Source organism: Ascaphus truei, chromosome 11 (assembly GCF_040206685.1).
Source record: "Ascaphus truei isolate aAscTru1 chromosome 11, aAscTru1.hap1, whole genome shotgun sequence".
In the NCBI taxonomy this organism is placed as follows: Eukaryota; Metazoa; Chordata; class Amphibia; order Anura; family Ascaphidae; genus Ascaphus; species Ascaphus truei.
The window spans coordinates 61,724,585-61,741,645 of record NC_134493.1 but is presented as its reverse complement, the minus strand read 5'-3'; the positions used below and the strand labels follow the sequence as shown (position 1 = coordinate 61,741,645).

The following is a 17,061-nucleotide window of genomic DNA, read 5'->3' as shown; positions in this document are numbered from 1 at the left end:
CTGCCACCCCACAGTATCAGTTCCGCAGGTCCCTCACCCTTTGAAGCAGTGAGCAGCGCTTACGACCCACTGGGTATTGATCAAAGACCCCCCACAGATGTGGTATCCATTCTTCCTTAGGCTGACCTGCCAAGGCCACTCCCCGTACACCGAATCCTGACCACCCACGATGCGATCCGACATCACCGGCTTCCCGCAACCTGCACGAAAATACATCTCGTCACACACGGGAGAGGGTTCTGGGCAAGGTACCGAGGGGGGTGCCAGAGGTACCGTGGGAGGTGTCAGAGGCACCGAGGGGGGTGTGAGAGGCACCGAAGGGGGCGCTGGATGCACCGAGGGAGGCGTTATGGGCACAGAGGGGGCGTCACAGGCACAGAGGGGGGCGCCAGAGGCACAGAGGGGGGCATCAGAAGCACCAAGGGGGTACAAGAGGCACCGAGGGGGTGTGAGAGGCACCGAGGGGGGCACTGGAGGCACCGAGGGGGTGTGAGAGGCACTGAGGGAGGTGCCAGAGGCACCGAGGGGGGCATCAGAGGCACCGAAGGGGGCGTCAGAGGCACATAGGGGGTGTGAAAGGCACTGAAGGGGGTGCCAGAGGCACAGAGGGGGGCTTGAGAGGCACCAAATGGGTGCCAGAGGCACTGAGGGGGGCGCCAGAGGCACCAAGGGGGTGTGAGAGGTACCGAGAGGGGCGCCAGAGGCACAGAGGGGGGCATCAGAAGCACCAAGGGGGTACAAGAGGCACCGAGGGGGTGTGAGAGGCACCGAGGGAGGTGCCAGAGGCACCGAGGGAGGCGTCAGAGGCACTGATGGGGTGCTAGAAGCACAGAGGGGGGTGTTAGAGGCACCGAGGTGGGCGTCAGAGGCACCAAAGGGGGCGTCAGAGTCACAGAAGGGGTGTGAGAGGCACCGAGGGGGTGTCAGAGGCACCAAGGGAGGCGCCAGAGGCACTGAGGGGGACATCAGAGGCACCGAGGGGGGTGTCAGAGGTACTGTGACAGGGTAAATAAAAGCCACCAGCTATATGTCTGGCAGACATATTTTTAGTCTGCAGTGCAGCAGTGACGAGGTTAACTTCAGCTGGGAACCTTAGGACAATAAGTTGGATCCAAGCTGCCTAATCAAGGTGTGTTAAAAACCCCAGGCTGTAGACACATGGAGCCTAGCTGGTCAGGAGACTGGAGTGGAATACTGAACTAGATTACTGCTATAAGGTCTGTCTTTTTGTATACTGTCTGAAGCAGGGAAATACCCTGAAACTCTGAAGAGAGAACAGCTTGATTTGAGGTCTGTTTTGCAAAGTACATGTGTTATGAACTGTTGTGTTTACCATGCTGAAGAGAAGCTCTTTTGTTTGACATGCTGAAGACAAGGACTTTTGTTTTGTCTGCTGAAGAAAAGCTATTTTTGTTTTGTGTGCTGTATATTTTTAAAGGCTAAATAAATAAGCCTTGTTAAGAAACCCGCGTGTGTAGTTGCATGTAACCTGCAACATATGGTGTCAGAAGTGACGGGATTTTGAAAGACCCCTGCAGTTAAAGGGCCACACACACACACAAGAATGAGAAAAATGGAAGAACTTTTGAAAGAGTTTCTGTGCGAGCAGACCAGACAGCAGGGACAGTTAATGCAGGATCAGACCAAACAGCAGGGACTGTTAATGCAGGAGCAGGCTCAACTACAAGCAGAGAGAGATGAAAGACTATAGGCAGCACAAGATGAGCGGATTGCCAATTCCAGGGGTCTGCCAGTCCAGAACTTGCAAACAGATCCCCGGTACTCCTGAGGAAAATGGCTCTTAAAGAGGATCCAGAGGCTTTTTTACTGACATTTGAAAGGGTTGCCGAAGCTCAGGGCTGGGCTGCAGATCACAGGGCAACTGCTTTTGCCCCGCTCCTCATAGGAGAAGCCCAGGCCTCATATCAGGGCCTCCCTGCAGATCAGGCAATGGACTACCGACAAGTGAAAGCCGCCATACTGGATCGCTAAGGTCTGACCCCAGAGACCTATCGGCAGCAGTTCCGGAACATGAAGTACACCGCTAAGATGAAACCCCGGGTCCTCGCTCAGCGGTTATTGGACTTGTGTACACGCTGGATACAACCCGAGGAGTGCACTAAGGAGGCAATTCTTGAGCAGGTGGTTTTGGAACAATTCCTACAAATAATACCCCCTTCCGCACGCTCATGGGTAAAACGTCACGCGGCGGAAACCCTAGCTTTGGCGGTCCGACTCGTGGAGAACTTCCTTGGAGCTGAGGAACAGGCGAGTGTCCTGAACCCGACGGATCCGACTCCACCGGCACCTGCGGACACCCAAAGAGGGAGGTTGGATCAACGGGGAACCTACGGCCCGTCCACGCGCAACCGCCAAGTGCAACGGAAAGAGCAGTCGTTCCAGCAAGGGCGGAGTCCAAATGCTGGTCCCCGTCGTGACCCTCATCTCTTTTCTGATGTCGGCTCGTCGCAAAATGAGAGGAACTTCCGAGGACATCGCCCACAGGACCCACTAGATGCCTGGTCTCCAGTATCCGGTCCAGCGGAGCGCTATCCACGCCCCCTCCTGCGAGGGAACCCTCTCCATGTTCCGCCTGCGGAGAACAAGGCCACCGGTACGTGGACTGTCCACTGATGGATTGTTCCTTCAGCAGGACCGTCGCCTCGGCCTTCACGGGAGAAAACTACAAGCCCTGGCTACTTCCAGCCCAGGTTGGGGAAAAAAACGTAGATTCGGGCTCTGGGAAAACTCTGGTCTTCCAAGAACTGTTACCGCCTAACGTGTGTTCTTTTGACTCCCGATGGAGTATAGAATGTATACACGGCGATGTAAAGCGGTATCCGACGGCCAATATCCGGCTACAGGTAAAAGGCCAGGAGGCCTACCTCGAAGTAGGAGTCGCTCCTTGGCTCCCTGCCCCCGTTGTGCTCGGCCGGTACTGGCCTTTCTTTTCGGACCTAATGGCTCCAGTCTCTCACGAGGAGCCTTATTCTATGGCTCAGGAGAACACTGGCAAACTGTTCCCCTTCTCGGCAGACCTTTTTCCCAGTAGACACCGGGTTCAAAAGACTTGGAAGCAAAGACACTCTGACAAACAGGACTGGTTGCAGAAATCTGGGTCTGAAGGTGACCATTCTAATAGCCAGAAGTCACAAGTGATGACTGGGGATGGCCAGAGGGAGGGGGATATGGGCCCTGGAGATTTACCAGACCTATACCTCCCTGATTTTCGCCAGAGGCAAAGGGAAGACCCAGTCCTTGCGAGACAGTACTACAAGGTGGTGAAAATTGATGAGCAAATTTGGAATGCACAGGGGGTGATAGTATTCCCCCATTTTGAGCTTTCAAAGGATATCCTATATAGGGTGAATAGGCAGACACAAACAGGGGAGGTCACCAGACAGATATTGGTTCCCAAGGCGTTTGTTAAATCTGTGTTCACTCTAGCCCATACTGTCCCTTGGGGTGGTCACCTGGGCAGGGATAAAACATTGGACCGTATTTCATCCCGATTCTATTGGCCAGGGATTCATAGTGATATTGCTAAGTTATATGCGACATGTCCGGAGTGCCAGCTAACTAGTCCAAAGGGACAAAAACCAGTCCCTTTGGTTCCTCTACCCTTGGTGTCAGTTCCCTTTGAGAGTATTGGGGTAGACCTGGTAGGACCTCTAGAACCTTCTGCGAAAGGACACAGGTTTATTCTTGTAATAGTTGATTATGCAACAAGATATCCTGAGGCGTTCCCCCTGAGAACAGCAACGGCGAAGCAAGTAGCCAACAAGTTGTTGGAACTGTTCTCACGGGTTGGACTTCCCCAGGTTATGTTGACAGACCAAGGTACAAATTTTATGGCTAAACTGATGCCGGATGTCTTCAAGTTACTAGAGGTCAAGTCTGTTCGGACATCGGTCTACCATCCACAGACTGACGGATTGGTGGAAAGATTTAACCGAACTCTAAAAGGGATGCTGAGAAAATTTGTAGATTCAGAGAAGAGAGCCTGGGATGAACTTCTCCCTTTTCTGCTGTTTTTAGTGCGGGAAGTTCCCCAGGCCTCCACGGGATTCTCTCCATTTGAACTGCTCTATGGCCGCCAACCCCGGGGTATCCTAGACCTCCTAAAGGAGTCCTGGGAGGAACAGCGGCCCCCTTCTAAGAATACCCTGCAGTATGTACTAGACCTTAGGAAGCGCCTAGATGTGGTTGGCCATTTTGCTAGGGAGAATCTTAGATCAGCTCAGGACAGTCAGGAGAGACATAACAATCAGAATGCTCGCATGAGAGTGTTTCACCCCGGAGACCAGGTGATGTTATTGTTACCCAGTTGCGAGAGTAAACTCCTGGCCAAATGGCAGGGCCCATTCGAAGTACTCCGCCGCACGGGTGATGTGGATTACGAGATCGCTCAACCAGGGTCCAGGTAGGGTAAACAAATTTAACATGTGAACTTGCTGAAACCATGGAAGATGCAGCGGTCTTTATTCATCCATCCGGTGGAGGAGGAAATGGACTTGGGTCCTCAGCCCCCACGGGAGAACATGGTGAGTGATGATAAAATTCCAATGGGTAAACAGTTGTCCTCTGAACAAAAAGGGGACTTGTTAGCAATAATTATACAATTCCATCATGTTTTTTCTGATTTACCAGGGCAAACTAACTTAATTTCACATGCGATCGAGACAGCATCTGGGGTAAAAGTACGTTCCCGTCCTTATACAGTAGGTTGCCTGAAAGTCGTAGGGCCCTGGTAGAGAAGGAGGTACAATAAATGGTACACTTAGGAGTGATTGAGGAATCAAGCAGTGAGTGGTATAGTCCACTAGTTATGGTCCCTAAACCCGATGGGAAGGTAAGATTTTGTGTGGACCTCCGAAAGGTCAATGCAGTATCCAAGTTTGATGCAAATCCGATGCCAAGGGTGGACGAATTAATTGACGCCCTTGGTAACGTGGAATATATATCCACGCTGGACTTGACAAAAGGATACTGGCAAATACCCTTAGAGGAAAAGTCCAAGTGCAAAACAGCCTTTGCCACTCCCATGGGTTTATACCAGTTTGTGACAATGCCATTTGGACTGCATGAAGCCCCAGCCACATTTCAGAGACTCATGGATAAGGTGCTGAGACCCATAGGAATTATGCCGCAGCCTACTTAGATGACATTGTCATTTATAGTAAACACTGGCGGGCCAATCTAAATAGGCTGAAAGCGGTCCTCAAATCTCTAAGAGAGGCAGGGCTCACAGCCAACCCTAAGAAATGTGCCTTGGGTAAGGCGGAAACCAAATATTTAGGGTATGCAGTGGGAGGTGGAAAAGTAAGGCCAGTAGCCGACAAGGTAGTTGCCCTGAAAGACGATCTGACCCCCCAAACAAAAACGCAAGTACGCTCTCTGCTGGGTTTAGCAGGGTACTACCGGCGGTTCATCCCCAACTATTCAGAAGTGGCAGCCCCTTTAATGGACCTCACAAAAAAGTGTGCCCCTACACAAGTGATATGGTCAAGGGAGTGTCAGAGAGCCTTTAAGGACATAAAAAGGTGTCTATCAGAGGGTCCCGTCCTTAGAAGCCCAGACTTCAACAGCCCTTTTGTAGTGCAAACAGATGCATCAGAGATAGGGCTAGGGGCAGTGTTGTCACAACAGTTTGAGGGAGTTGAACACCCTATCCTTTTCCTGAGTAGGAAATTGTTCCAGAGGGAAAAAAACTACTCAGTGATTGAGAAGGAGTGCCTCGCAGTAAAGTGGGCAATCAAGGCTTTGAGGCATTACCTGGCAGGAGTCCATGTTACTTTGGTGAGGGACCATGCTCCACTGAAGTGGTTAAATAGTATGAAGGATTCCAATGCTAGATTGACTAGGAGGTATATGGCCCTCCAACCCTTCTCATTTGAGATTCAGCACGGGCCAGGAAAAGAGAACGCAAATGCTGACTTCTTTTCTAGAGAAGGGGTGGATGGTCGGGCTTCAGCCGTGCGTAGCCCCAGCCACACACTAACAGGGGAGGAATGTGACAGGGTAAATAAAAGCCACCAGCTATATGCCTGGCAGACATATGTTTAGTCTGCAGTGCAGCAGTGACGAGGTTAACTTCAGCTGGGAACCTCAGGACAATTAGTTGGATCCCAGCTACCTAATCAAGGTGTGTTAAAAACCCCAGGCTGTAGACACATGGAGCCTAGCTGGTCAGGAGACTGGAGTGGAATACTGAACTAGATTACTGCTATAAGGTCTGTCTTTTTGTATACTGTCTGAAGCAGGGAAATACCTTGAAACTCTGGAGAGAAAACAGCTTGATTTGAGGTCTGTTTTGCAAAGTACATGTGTTATGAACTGTTGTGTTTACTATGCTGAAGAGAAGCTCTTTTGTTTGCCATGCTGAAGACGAGGAATTTTGTTTTGTCTGCTGAAGAAAAGCTATTTTTGTTTTGTTTGCTGTATATTTTTTAAGGCTAAATAAATAAGCCTTGTCAAGAAACCCGCGTTTGTAGTTGCATGTACCCTGCAACAGGTATGAAGGGGGTGCCAGAGGAACTGAGGGGGGCGTCAGAGGCACCAAGGGGGTGCCAGAGGAACTGAGGGGGCATCAGAGGCACCGAGGGGGGCATCAGAGGCACCAAGGGGGTGCCAGAGGAACTGAGGGGGGCATCAGAGGCACCAAGTGGGGCATCAGAGGCACCAAGGGAGGCGTCAGAGGCACTGAGAGGGACATCAGAGGCACCAAGGGGGGTGTCAGACTAGACCACTTCTATGACTGATATTATCCGCCCGTACAGCTGTAAAGCTACGACTCATCCATCCTGTCATTGGTAGGGAGCCTGGGAGAAGGAGCGGCTCACTGAGTAAAGACACTGACTGGCACTGAGTGTGAAGCAGGGGAGCCTGGGAGAAGGAGCGGCTCAGTGAGTAAAGACACTGACTGGCACTGAGTGTGAAGCAGGGGAACCTGGGAGAAGCAGCGGCTCAGTGAGTAAAGACACTGACTGGCACTGAGTGTGAAGCCGGGGAACCTGGGAGAAGCAGCGGCTCAGTGAGTAAAGACACTGACTGGCACTGAGTGTGAAGCAGGGGAACCTGGGAGAAGCAGCGGCTCAGTGAGTAAAGACACTGACTGGCACTGAGTGTGAAGCAGGGGAACCTGGGAGAAGCAGCGGCTCAGTGAGTAAAGACACTGACTGGCACTGAGTGTGAGGCAGGGGAACCTGGGAGAAGGAGCGGCTCAGTGAGACACTGTCTGTCACTGAGTGTAAAGCAGGGGAACCTGGGAGAAGGAGCGGCTCAGTGAGACACTGACTGTCACTGAGTGTAAAACAGGGGTACCTGGGAGAAGGAGCGGCTCAGTGAGTAAAGACACTGACTGGCACTGAGTGTGAAGCAGGGGAACCTGGGAGAAGAGCGGCTCAGTGAGTAAAGACACTGACTGGCACTAAGTGTGAAGCAGGGGAGCCTGGGAGAAGGAGCGACTCAGTGTGTATAGACACTGACTGGCACTGAGTGTGAAGCAGGGGAACCTGGGAGAAGGAGCGGCTCAGTGAGACACTGACTGTCACTGAGTGTAAAACAGGGGTACCTGGGAGAAGGAGCGGCTCAGTGAGACACTGACTGTCACTGAGTGTAAAACAGGGGAACCTGGGAGAAGGAGCGGCTCAGTGAGACACTGACTGGCACTGAGTGTGAAGCAGGGGAACCTGGGAGAAGGAGCGGCTCAGTGAATAAAGACCCTGACTGACACTGAGTGTGAAACAGGGGAGCCAGGGAGAAGGAGCGGCTCAGTGAGTAAAGACACTGACTGGCACCGAGTGTGAAGCAGGGGAGCCTGGGAGAAGGAGCGGCTCAGTGAGACACTGACTGGCACTGAGTGTGAAGCAGGGGAGCCTGGGAGAAGGACCGGCTCAGTGAGTAAAGACACTGACTGGCACTTTGTGTGAAGCAGGGGAACCTGGGAGAAGGAGCGGCTCAGCGAGTAAAGACACTGACTGGCACTGAGTGTGAAGCAGGGGAACCTGGGAGAAGGAGCGGCTCAGTGAGTAAAGACACTGACTGGCACTGAGTGTGAAGCAGGGGAACCTGGGAGAAGGAGCGGCTCAGTGAGTAAAGACAATGACTGGCACTGAGTGTGAAGCAGGGGAGCCTGGGAGAAGGAGCGGCTCAGTGAGTAAAGACACTGACTGGCACTGAGTGTGAAGCAGGGGAACCTGGGAGAAGGAGCAGCTCAGCGAGTAAAGACACTGACTGGCACCGAGTGTGAAGCAGGGGAACCTGGGAGAAGGAACGGCTCAGTGAGACACTGACTGGCACTGAGTGTGTCGCAGGGGAACCTGGGAGAAGGAGCGGCTCAGTGAGTAAAGACACTGACTGGCACTGAGTGTGAAGCAGGGGAACCTGGGAGAAGGAGCAGCTCTGTGAGTAAAGACACTGACTGGCACTGAGTGTGAAGCAGGGGAACCTGGGAGAAGGAGCGGCTCAGTGAGTAAAGACACTGACTGGCACTGAGTGTGACGCAGGGGAACCTGGGAGAAGGAGTGGCTCAGTGAGTAAAGACACTGACTGGCACTGAGTGTGACGCAGGGGAACCTGGGAGAAGGAGCGGCTCAGTGAGTAAAGACACTGACTGGCACTGAGTGTGAAGCAGGGGAACCTGGGAGAAGGAGCGGCTCAGTGAGACACTGACTGGCACTGAGTGTGAAGCAGGGGAACCTGGGAGAAGGAGCGGCTCAGTGAGGAAAGACACTGACTGGCACCGAGTTTGAAGCAGGGGAGCCTGGGAGAAGGAGTGGCTCAGCGAGTAAAGACACTGACTGGCACTGAGTGTGAAGCAGGGGAGCCTGGGAGAAGGAGCGGCTCAGCGAGTAAAGACACTGACTGTCACTGAGTGTTAAGCAGGGGAACTTGGGAGAAGGAGCGGCTCAGCGAGTAAAGACACTGACTGTCACTGAGTGTGAAGCAGGGGAACCTGGGAGAAGGAGCGGCTCAGTGAGTAAAGACACTGACTGGCACTGAGTGTGAAGCAGGGAACCTGGGAGAAGGAGCGGCTCAGTGAGTAAAGACACTGACTGGCACCGAGTGTGAAGCAGGGGAACCTGGGAGAAGGAGCGGCTCAGCGAGTAAAGACACTGACTGGCACCGAGTGTGAAGCAGGGGAACCTGGGAGAAGGAGCGGCTCAGCGAGTAAAGACACTGACTGGCACAGAGTGTGAAGCAGGGGAACCTGGGAGAAGGAGCGGCTCAGCGAGTAAAGACACTGACTGGCACCGAGTGTGAAGCAGGGGAACCTGGGAGAAGGAGCGGCTCAGTGAGTAAAGACACTGACTGTCACTGAGTGTGAAGCAGGGGAACCTGGGAGAAGGAGCGGCTCAGCGAGTAAAGACACTGACTGGCACCGAGTGTGAAGCAGGGGAACCTGGGAGAAGGAGCGGCTCAGCGAGTAAAGACACTGACTGGCACCGAGTGTGAAGCAGGGGAACCTGGGAGAAGGAGCGGCTCAGTGAGTAAAGACACTGACTGTCACTGAGTGTGAAGCAGGGGAACCTGGGAGAAGGAGCGGCTCAGTGAGTAAAGACACTGACTGTCACTGAGTGTGAAGCAGGGGAACCTGGGAGAAGGAGCGGCTCAGCGTGTAAAGACACTGACTGGCACCGAGTGTGAAGCAGGGGAACCTGGGAGAAGGAGCGGCTCAGCGAGTAAAGACACTGACTGGCACTGAGTGTGAAGCAGGGGAACCTGGGAGAAGGAGCGGCTCAGTGAGTAAAGACACTGACTGGCACCGAGTGTGAAGCAGGGGAACCTGGGAGAAGGAGCGGCTCAGTGAGTAAAGACACTGACTGGCACTGAGTGTGTAGCAGGGGAACCTGGGAGAAGGAGCGGCTCAGTGAGTAAAGACAATGACTGGCACTGAGTGTGAAGCAGGGGAACCTGGGAGAAGGAGCGGCTCAGTGAGTAAAGACACTGACTGGCACCGAGTGTGAAGCAGGGGAACCTGGGAGAAGGAGCGGCTCAGTGAGTAAAGACACTGACTGGCACTGAGTGTGAAGCAGGGGAACCTGGGAAAAGGAGCGGCTCAGTGAGTAAAGACACTGACTGGCACTGAGTGTGAGGCAGGGGAACCTGGTTCAATTCCTGGTGTTGGCTCCTTGTGACCTTGGGCAAGTCACTTTATCTCCCTGTGCCTCAAGCACCAAAAACATAGATTGTAAGCTCCACGGGGCAGGGACCTGCGCCTGCAAAATGTCTCTGTAATGCGCTACGATAAACTAGCAGCGCTATACAAGAACACGCTATTATTATTATTATTATTATTATTATTATTATATAATATAATATTGCATAGGGGACAAGCACTAAATACAACAACACATTCCAGTCCAAGAAGAGCAGAAATAAGTATTCCCAATGTTTGCACTCTACTTAAACAAGCCCTTAGGGTAAGTATATCGAATCAGCAAATTGATAATGCATATGGAATCATATGGGCAAAGTGATACATATTACATCCAAAGAGACTGGTCAATACTCCTCAATGTATCAAAAACAATAACATTGTATTTAATCAAAACAGACTGTGCTAAATATTTACAAAGTGAACTTTAAGAACACGTGTGGTGAGATGTGAGGTGAAAGGGTATGCAGGGGTATTCTTCTGGCATCTGTTCAGCCCCTATTTTATCACCCCACAATACCTGAGATCAGCCCGCAAAAGTGTTAATCCAGATTGTATCCTATTTGGGAGTATAGCGTTCAGACGGAAAGAAAGAAATCATTTCTAATCAAGCTTATCAAAAATGTGAGATTCGCCACAGATATATCAGATTCCTACTAATTCAGTGTATGCTATATGAACCTGATGTTTCAAAAGTAAAGAACGGCTTCATTAACCTGTTTTAAATCAAAGCGAGCTTCACATATCAATGAGTATTAAAGCTGCAGTTCAATATCCTGCATGTGTATTTATTTTAATAAATCAGTTCTGTAGTAAGAAAAAATACTTTTAGCATTTTCTGTTTTTAAAAAAACAACTTTGAAAGACCAATTTTCTTATATTCTATTTTAACAGCCATTTGCTAAGGCACTGCCCCTTCATGTCCTGTCACAAGTCCTGGCACACCCCTTTGTCAGCCCTGCTCTCCCTCTAGCACATGTCAGTGCAGATGTGCTCATGAATATTCATGAGCTTCCACTGAGTGACAGAAGCAGATGAAAAACATATCCCATATCTAAAGATTTCACCAAATTTCGCCGATCAATACATGGAGAACGAATTGACCGGCAGCTATACAGTTCTTTAGGTAATTAGAGATTGCAGACATGACACTATTGAATTAAAAAAAATAAATAAATAAAAAACGACTGAACTGCAGCTTTAATCTCTGCTTTAATTTGGAGGGAGAGGAACAGACAGCAAGGTGAATGTGTCAGACTTGTGGGTCCTTAGAACTTCACAGTAGGGAGTGATACTTGTTACAATACAAGATGTTTATATGCTCAGTAAATATATTCGTTGTATTGGATACATACCCTATCTGCCGGTGCAGCCGCCCAAATGATAAGGTAGCAACAAGCACACTAAGTAGCAGCAAGTGCTCCGTTACTCAATCAGAAAATATGCAAGCATCCGTCTAGGACGATGACGCTGACCTGGCACACAGTATCACTGACCTGGCACACAGTATCACTGACCTGGCACACAGTGTCACTGACCTGGCACACAGTATCACTGACCTGCCACACAGTATCACTGACCTGGCACACAGTGTCACTGACCTGGCATATAGTATCACTGACCTGGCACACAGTATCACTGACCTGGCACACAGTATCACTGACCTGGCACACAGTATCACTGACCTGGCACACAGTATCACTGACCTGGCACACAGTATCACTGACCTGGCACACAGTATCACTGACCTGGCACACAGTATCACTGACCTGGCACACAGTATCACTGACCTGGCACACAGTATCACTGACCTGGCACAGAGTATCACTGACCTGGCACACAGTATCACTGACCTGGCACACAGTATCACTGACCTGGCACACAGTATCACTGACCTGGCACACAGTATCACTGACCTGGCACACAGTATCACTGACCTGGCATATAGTATCACTGACCTGGCACACAGTATCACTGACCTGGCACACAGTATCACTGACCTGGCACACAATATCACTGACCTGGCATATAGTATCACTGACCTGGCACACAGTATCACTGACCTGGCACACAGTATCACTGACCTGGCACACAATATCACTGACCTGGCACACAGTATCACTGACCTGGCACACAGTATCACTGACCTGGCACACAGTATCACTGACCTGGCACACAGTATCACTGACCTGGCACACAGTATCACTGACCTGGCACACAGTATCACTGACCTGGCATATAGTATCACTGACCTGGCATATAGTATCACTGACCTGGCACACAGTATCACTGACCTGGCACACAGTATCACTGACCTGGCACACAGTATCACTGACCTGGCACACAGTATCACTGATCTGGCACAAAGTATCACTGACCTGGCACACAGTATCACTGATCTGGCACACAGTATCACTGACCCGGCACACAGTATCACTGACCTGGCATATTGCATCACTGACCCGGCACACAGTATCACTGACCCGGCATATAGTATCACTGACCCGGCACACAGTATCACTGACCTGGCACACAGTATCACTGACCTGGCATATAGTATCACTGACCTGGCATATAGTATCACTGACCTGGCACATAGTATCACTGACCTGGCACACAGTATCACTGACCTGGCACATAGTATCACTGACCTGGCACATAGTATCACTGACCTGGCACACAGTGTCACTGACCTGGCACACAGTATCACTGACCTGGCACAGAGTATCACTGACCTGGCATATAGTATCACTGACCTGGCACACAGTATCACTGACCTGGCACACAGTATCACTGACCTGGCACACAGTATCACTGACCTGGCACACAGTATCACTGACCTGGCACACAGTATCACTGACCTGGCATATAGTATCACTGACCTGGCACACAGTATCACTGACCTGGCACAGAGTATCACTGACCTGGCACACAGTATCACTGACCTGGCACAGAGTATCACTGACCTGGCACAGAGTATCACTGACCTGGCACACAGTATCACTGACCTGGCACACAGTATCACTGACCTGGCACACAGTATCACTGACCTGGCACATAGTATCACTGACCTGGCACATAGTATCACTGACCTGGCACACAGTATCATACTGGTAACAGAAACAGACCAATGGATACATTATACTGCGTGTTACAATCAACGCTATACTACCCGATTTCAGGACATGGTTGAATCTGCCTCCGCATCAGCTCTCGACCACTGACGCCACCATCGTGACGTCCTCTAAACCCCGAAGCACATTTCCCGGAGAACACCTGCGCTTCTCTGGGGCTCACATCTCACCACACGTGTTTTTAAAGTTCACTTTGTAAATATTTAGCACAGTCTGTTTTGATTAAATACAATGTTATTGTTTTTGATACATTGAGGAGTATTGACCAGTCTCTTAGGATGTAATATGTATCACTTTGCCCATATGATTCCATATGCATTATCAATTTGCTGATTCGATATACTTACCCTCAGGGCTTGTTTAAGTAGAGTGCAAACATTGGGAATACTTTTTTCTGATCTTCTTTGACTGGAATATTATTGTTGTAACTCTCATGACATACAGGTTCATCACTCAACACATATATATATATATACTGTAGGGAGGGGCATTCTTCTCTCTGTAGGGTGGTGTAACAATCCCAATCTCGTCCCGCCCTGAGCAGCAAGGGAACACTCCTTACCTGTGAATGCCAAGGTGTGTGAAAGACCTGAAACAGAGAGAGAGAGTGTGTAAAAATCAGTCCTAGAGGTTTCCTGGCTCTGCACTTAACCCCTGTTAACATCCAGTGATGGGAAGTGATGAGATCTGGGGGATTTGGACCAAATACATTGTAATTTCAATGGAAAAATTCTAATTTTATTGAGGGCAGCTTCAGTGAAATCCATGAACCATTATTGCTGAGATCAAGTGAGTGAGACTTCTGGTGAGTGAGACTTCTGGTGAGTGAGACTTCTGGGGAGTGAGACTTCTGGTGAGTGAGACTTCCTGTGCATGTAAGTTCCTGTAAATGAGACTTCCTGTGAGTGAGATTTCCTGTGAGTGAAACTTCCTGTCAGAGAGACTGCCTGTGAGTGAGACTTCCTCTGAGTGAGACTTTCTGTGAGTGAGACTTCCCATGAGTGAGACTTCCTGTGAGTGAGACTTCCTGTGAGTGAAACTTCCTGTCAGTGAGACTTCCTGTGAGTGAGGCTTCCTGTGAGTGAGACTTCCTGTGACTGAGACTTCCTGTGGCTGAGACTTCCTGTGAGTGAGACTTCCTGTGAGTGAGACTTCTGATGAGTGAGACTTCTGATGAGTGAGACTTCCTGTGAGTGAGACTGCCTGTGAGTGAGACTACCTGTTTGTGAGACTTCTGGTGAGTGAGAGAGACTTCCAGTGAGTGAAACACTACCAGTTAATGAGACTTCCCTCTAAAAAGCAAGAGACTTCTAGTAAGTGAGACTGCTCTCAAATAAGTATGAGGCGTCTAGTAAGTGAGACAGCCCTCCAGAGTGAGAGACTTGCAGTGAGTGAGTAATTCCAATGGGTGAGACTCCCTCCCAATGAACTCGACTACTACGGAATAAACTTCCCTGTCCTAGAGGTGCCAGGCTGTGTGTCCTTGTGCACTTACCTGCTGCAAGGGAGATACTGATCAGAATGCAGAGGTAGGGATGTCCCATGATCCTTTGTGTTGGTATTTCGGGGTCGTATGCCCAGACCTCGAAGCTATCTCAGGGGAAACTCAGATCCAGGAGAACATCCCCTCTGCAACTCGAGGAGAAAAGGAGTGCAGGGGGAGAGGGGAGTGATGGAGAAACAACAAGATGAAGAGATGGACAGGCCGGCACAGCCTGGAAGATACAGACTATAGAAAGACTGATAAACAGAGATAGAGTAGGACAGACAGACAGGAAGATATAGACAGACAACAGACGGACAGATATATAGATGACAGACACAGATATATAGATGACAGACACAGATATATAGATGACAGACAGATATATAGATGACAGGCAGGGAGTCGGACAGCTGATCTCGAGCTCCCGGAGCTTAATGATGCTCAACGTCTTTATTCTCTCCTTATACCCTCCTCCCCCTATTAAAGCTGTGAATGTGACTCCCCTCCCTGGGTGATTCACAGCCGGAGAGAGAGGAAGAGCAGTGAACTTACCTGAGCTGCAGTACCTCTCAGCCCTGCCAGAAGCCCGGCTGTGGATCGGCCCTGAGCTCTCTCTCCCTGCTCAGGATTCGGGCACCTGGCAAAGCGCATGGGGGCACAATTAGGAATGGAGGAATTTGGGGCCAAAATGAGCATTTTGGAATATTCACCAAATAACCGGAGTTCCAAAACACAGCGCCGCTACAATGTTATTAATAGGCATAGGGTACATGTCGCGTTTCACTTGCTGGCAATAGTGCGCCGAACGCTTATTCATTTGGCGCCATTGTGAGCCCTTGTCAAGCTCGGCTGAAACGCAGCACGGGAAATAGAATTTTGGGGAAAAACACTTTAAAATGTTGGGAAAGTTTCTCATGCCGGCGTTACCGTGACCCGCGGTGAAATATTGGACGCAGGTAGTGAGTGTGTGTGTGTGTATCAGTGAGCATGTGTGTGTGAGTGTATGTGTGTGTGTGTATCAGTGAGCATGTGTGTGTGAGTGTGTGTGTGTAACGTGTGTTTGTCTATATATGTATAGTTTGAGTGTGTGTGTAGTTTATGTATCTACTGTATGTATGTGTTTGTGTGTGTGTGTGTGTGCGGTTTATGTATGTAGTGTGTGTGAATGTTTGTATGTATTTGTGTGTGTGTTTGTATGTATGTGCCTGTGTGTAGTTTATGTATGTGTGTGTATTTGTTTGTGTGTGTGTGGGATTTATGTATGTATTGTGTGTGAGTATGTATGTATGTATTTGTGTGTATGTTTGTATCTATGTGTAGTTTAAGTATGTTTGTGTGTGTGTTTGTGTGTGTGTTTGTGTGTGTATGTATGTATGTGTTTGTATATTTGTATGTATGTGTCTGTGTGTAGTTTACGTATGATTGTGCATGTATGTAGTGTGTGTGTGTAGTTTGTGTATCTATATATGTGTTTCTGTGTGTGTGTGTGCATGGTTTATGTATGTAGTGTGTGTTTGTATGTGTTTGTGTGTGTGTAGTTTATGTATGTGTGTGTAGTTTATGTATGTGTATGTAGCTTTATATGTACAATATTTGTGTGTAGTGTACAGTATGTGTGTGTGTGCGTGTAGTTTATGTATGTATGTGTGTGTGTAGTTTATGTATGAGTGGTGTAGTTTATGTATGAGTGGTGTAGTTTTTGTGTGTGTGTGTGTGTAGTTTATGTATGAGTGGTGTAGTTTATGTGTGTGTGTGTGTGTGTGTGTGTGTACTATCTGTGTGTCACTCTGAGAAATGGCATTGTTAATGATCGGACTGTGGTTAGGGGACATATTAATGACTCATACCATGTGCCACTAATTATTGTGCTGTGATATATAAATATAACAATAAACACACAATGCGTTTCCTGTTTAATGGGCGGGGCACAAACTGGCCAATAACACATTACTCGTACACGTGGCACCCTGCTAGAGTGGACAGTCAGTGTGTCACTGTGTCACACTTGGTGGTAGTGACAACTTCATGGCCAAAGGTCCCTGCTGTTCATGCCATGCTTTCCTGGAAAGGAAAGATTGCATGTCCGATAGCTCCCTTCTGTCTGTGTCACTGTGTCACCCTGCGGGGGGAGGGACAGACTCATAGCTCCCTTCTGTCTGTGTCACTGTGTCACCCTGCGGGGGGAGGGACAGACTCATAGCTCCCTTCTGTCTGTGTCACTGTGTCACCCTGTGGGGGGAGGGACAGACTCATAGCTCCCTTCTGTCTGTGTCACTGTGTCA

General features: G+C 49.7%; 1 protein-coding gene across 2 annotated transcripts in view; it reads right to left on the bottom strand.

Annotated features, from left to right (window-relative positions):
- LOC142463637 (serine protease 33-like) overlaps positions 1–15,235 on the bottom strand; it is a 129,477-nt gene extending 114,242 nt beyond the window's left edge. For both annotated transcript variants that reach the window (XR_012787475.1, XM_075566605.1), the window contains exons 1-3: positions 14,789–15,235; positions 13,856–13,882; positions 38–200 (exon numbers count right to left, since the gene is read on the bottom strand). Coding sequence is in view for 1 of the 2 variants with exons in the window: in XM_075566605.1 (XP_075422720.1) it covers positions 38–200; positions 13,856–13,882; positions 14,789–14,837 (239 nt within the window). In the remaining variant the exon portion in view is untranslated. The remainder of the gene's footprint in view (positions 1–37; positions 201–13,855; positions 13,883–14,788) is intronic.
- Positions 15,236–17,061: the final 1,826 nt, after the last annotated feature.